Source organism: Ovis canadensis, chromosome 16, assembly GCF_042477335.2.
Source record: "Ovis canadensis isolate MfBH-ARS-UI-01 breed Bighorn chromosome 16, ARS-UI_OviCan_v2, whole genome shotgun sequence".
Taxonomy (NCBI): domain Eukaryota; kingdom Metazoa; phylum Chordata; class Mammalia; order Artiodactyla; family Bovidae; genus Ovis; species Ovis canadensis.
Window position 1 is genome coordinate 53075406 of NC_091260.1, and position 4032 is coordinate 53079437.

The 4032-nt window shown below is 56.9% G+C and overlaps 1 protein-coding gene across 1 annotated transcript; it reads right to left on the reverse strand.

Annotated features, from left to right (window-relative positions):
- Positions 1-835: 835 nt before the first annotated feature.
- Positions 836-3498, reverse strand: RXFP3 (relaxin family peptide receptor 3). Its single transcript, XM_069556581.1, has 4 exons — positions 3495-3498; positions 2660-2953; positions 2383-2477; positions 836-2269 (listed from the first exon to the last, which is right to left on the reverse strand). The coding sequence occupies exons 1-4, from the start codon at positions 3496-3498 to the stop codon at positions 848-850; spliced, it is 1815 nt and encodes a 604-aa protein (XP_069412682.1). The 3' UTR covers positions 836-847.
- Positions 3499-4032: the final 534 nt, after the last annotated feature.

Here is a 4032-nt window from a genome sequence, read left to right on the forward strand (position 1 = left end):
CTCTCTTCAGCCTCTGTAATCTCCCTGAGTCCGCTCGCTCTCGCAGGGAAGCCACTCCCGGCAAAGAGCTGTTCTAGTACACGCGAGCGTTTTGGTTCCGGCGACCCTTGAGCGGTGCAGAGTCCCAGTCCGGCTCCGGGTGTGCGCACTCTCCCCGACCCAAAAGATAAAGCATACGCCTCATGGGAGGTGGCTCTTTCTCGGTGCATTTCTCCTGCGGGCGGAACAAGATTGTCACTTCTTTCTTTCAACTCCGAAGAAGTTTCCGGGTCCCATACTTTAGGCCTGCCCGCAGCCAAGCAGCAGATCAGACCTTCGCGCCCCGGCTGTCCCAGAACCAGGGCGCAAAGGTTTTGAGGGTGGCTCCCCCGGCTGCGTGCACCTTGAGGAGTTTTTCAAGAGCTGCCAAAAAAAAGTTTCTGTAATACATGTGCTCAACTGTGCGCACCATTTGGCTGAGGCCACTTCCTCGCCCCCGAATTACTCTACATTCCGGATGCCTTTCTCCTCCTTCTGGGCGCCCTACACTGCCCAGCCTACACTACGTAGCCTAAGAGGAGGAAGGGAGTGCGTGTAGAGAGAAGGGGAACGGAGGCTGATGGCTTGGGCCTGTAAGGCTGAGCTCGGCCCCTTTGCCAGCTTGTCTCTCCACCTGGGTTCGCAGCCTCCCCTCTCCGGAGGAGGTCCCCAACCTCTTCTTAGGCTGCTCCTTTGTGCTCCTCTCCATCCTCCTCCCTCCTAAACTCTCGATCCGGAGGTCCCCCTCGCATCCCTTCACCCGCTCTGCTCTTTTCCCTCCAGGAAAAACAGCTTTGCAGTTTGCGCGCACCCTGGACTTCGGCCCGCGTCAGTAGACCGAGCTGCTGGGCAGCAGGTCGTAGCGCCCGCCGCTGTAGACCACCACGCCAGGCGGGTAGTAGAGCAGGTCGGGCTCCGCGGCTTGGTGGAGAGGCGCCAGGGCCTGCAGTCCCTGGTCCTCCGGCTCAGGCTTGGTGGTGGCGGTGAAAGGGCGCATGCTGGTGAGAGAAGGCGACGCGATGCGCCACAGTAGGTTCTTGAGCGCTTTGCGGAACTCGCGGCGTACGAGGCAGTAGAGGATGGGATTGAGACAGCTGTTCGAGTGCGCCAGGCACACGCTCACGGGGAAAGCGTACACCTGGCACAGGAAGTACTCTTGGCTGAAGGGCACCGCGTTGAACTTGATGAGGATGCTCCAGGTGGTGAGCGCCTGGTTGGGCAGCCAACACAAGAAGAAGGACAGGACCACGATGGTCACTGATTTGGTGACCTTGGAGCGTCTCCGAGCGCTGGCTCCGGCCAGGCCTCCCCCGGCCGCTGAGGCTCCTCCTTCGGTCCCTGCCACGCGGTGGTCCGAGATGAAGCGCAGCAGTAGCAGGTAGCACAGGCTGATGATGCCTAGCGGCAGCACGAAGCCCAGCAGCACCTTCTGCAAGTGGTAGAGGCCCAGCCAGAACTGCCTGTCGCGGCCCAGCAACCTGTCGGGGAAGCGCACCAGGCACAGCTCCTCCCCCATCACCTTGACCGTGGTGGAGAAGACGGCGTTGGGCAGCGAGGCCAGCGCGGCGGAGGCCCAGATCATCGCGCACAGTGCTTTGACGGAGAAGCAGCAGCTGTCCCCCAGGCTCCGGCCGCAGCAGTCGCCCCGGCCGTACCCTCGGGTCTGGTGGCTCTTAAGAGCCGAGGCCACCGAGTGGTAGCGCGCCACGCTCATGGAGGTGAGAAAGAAAACGCTGGCATACATGTTCATGGACGTCACTATGGATACGATCTTACACATGGCCTTGCCGAAGGGCCATTTGAAGTCAAGGGCGTTTTCCACGGCCCAGAAGGGCAGAGTGAGCACGAACTGGAAGTCCGTCAGCGCCAGGTTGGTGACGAAGAGGTTGATGGAGGACTTGCGCCAGCCCTGCTTGCTCTTCATCAGATAGAGCACCAGCAGGTTGCCGGTCAGCCCCAGTGCGCAAACCACCCAGTACACCACGCTGACGAGGATGCGCACCCGGGCCTCGGGGTCCGCGCTTTCTGCCCCGCCGCCGCTCGGGGGGTGCCCCGGCGCCGCGCCGTCAGGCAACTCCAGCCCCAGCTCCCACCACAAGTCCTGGAGCTGCAGCGACGCGTTGCCGCTGAAGTTAGCCGCCTGCAGAAGGTCCGGGACCCGACCGATGAGTTCTGTGAGCTCGTCCCCGCCAGTTGCCTTATTCATGGTGGCTGGCGCGGCTGCCGCGGCCACCTGCCCGCGCTGGCGCCTCTAGGTCATGTTTCGGGAGATAGCTCCTAAGGGGAGTCCGGCTCTTCCGGGGTTCCGGCGCGCGCGGGGGCTTTCAAAGTAGCTGTGGAAGAGAGCGCCTAGGAACAGGGCGCCAGGCGCGTCCCCGGCGCGCGGAGCTTGGCCTTGGGCGTGAAAATGGGCGCCGAGCGTCGGTTCTGGAGGGGTATTCTAGAGTAGAGACGCACAGCTCCCAAGGCGAGCGAACGGCGTCGAAAGGTTGTCCGGCCAAGGCTGGCGTCTGCGGGTCTCTACTGTAAAGACTCAGATTTTTTTGACCCCAGCGTTTCCTGCTGTCGCTTGGGCACTAGCGCGTTCCCTCCCTGCAGATCCAGACCGCTCCTGGGGGCCCGCTCTTTCCCTTTCAAATACCTTTGTAGGTTTCCTCCGCAGCTGCTCCGACGAGGTTTCTGAAGAGAGTTCTGTCTACCTCGCTGAAACTCTCTGGAGGGCTTTCGATGCCGGCCTCACTGCCTCGCATCTCCGTCTCTCCGCTGCTGTCGACTCGCAGTGAGTTGCCAGCCGCGTTGCCGCGAGTTGTATTTCCACCCGCACAGCCGAGGCTGCGGGCTTCCGAAGAGCATGCGTAACACCAGCGCCAGGAGAGGGGGCGCTTTCCGAGGTGCTGAACTTCGTCGCACGCGCCGCGCCGCGGGGCCAGTCTCCCTTTTCAGTTTCAAAAGGTCGTAAAGCCCTTTATTTCCCTCTGTTGCTGGAGAAAGTCGGCTTTGATTTGCGATCGCTTTTCCTTCCTCATCCCCCAACATAATTAGGAGAATTTTTTTCTTTCTCACTTCCAAATGCACAGTCTTCTGCCCATTTTTCTTTTTTAAAAGCAACAATATTTGTCTCTTTTCATGCCCATACATTAAATCAGATGGTGGGCTCTTACTGAATACCCAAACGCCAGCTCCACTTCCCCTTAGTAATAGATGACCACTGTAATTGGCGTCTGTGGTTGTCAGGATTTTCAAAGCGTCTTCACGTAACAGAACTCTGGGTTCAGGTGTTGGTATCTGCTTTGGTGTATTCTGAGAACTGAAGCTAAGCAAAACATGTAACTGGTGCGCTAACCTCACAGGCACTAGATGCTTAGCTCTCAGCCCACAGCTCTTTAACAGATTGTTTACTCACATTCAACCACACTCTCTTTACTCTGATGCAGTTGGAAAAGAGGTTTTCATAGGGCTGTTTTTGGCACCAGTACCCATACTACTATTATAATCAGAACTCTTAACCAGGTGTTGTTTGCTTGTTTGTTTGCTTCAGACCAATGGAAGTAAATTTGAAGGACTCTTCTAAGTTCCTTTGGGCAAAGGGAATCAATATAAACCATTTGAGTCACTTCTTAAGTTGCAGTTTAAGTGCCAGATCAACTGCTCTGGTGTAAAATGTACGCTTCTTAGGAAACACTTAAGAAATTTGAAATGTTTTTCTCATTGTGCTGGACTAAACAGAAACAAAAGTTTATTAAACGTAATTGTCCTCACTCTTGCAGAGCGCCTGACTTTACTTACAGAGATAAAAAGGTTGCGACTTTAAAGCAGAGGAGACAGAAAAGCATACTGAAAAGGGAACATGGTATAGCTCAGTTGGTAATGAATCTGCCTGCAGTGCAGGAGATTCCGGTTCGATTCCTGTGTCGGGAAGCTCCCCTGGAGAAGGGAAAGGCTACCCACTCCAGCATTCTGGCCTGGAGAATTCCATGGATTGTTTGGTTCATGGGGTCGCAAAGAGTCGAAGAC

Excerpts from the sequence above, each read along its gene's own strand:
- RXFP3 (XM_069556581.1), bottom strand. Across the intron at positions 2,478-2,659 it reads TGCGGAGGAAACCTACAAAG|CTGTGCGTCTCTACTCTAGA; the intron begins GTATTTGAAAGG and ends TCGCCTTGGGAG. Across the intron at positions 2,270-2,382 it reads GCGCGCCGGGGACGCGCCTG|AGGCGCCAGCGCGGGCAGGT; the intron begins GCGCCCTGTTCC and ends AACATGACCTAG.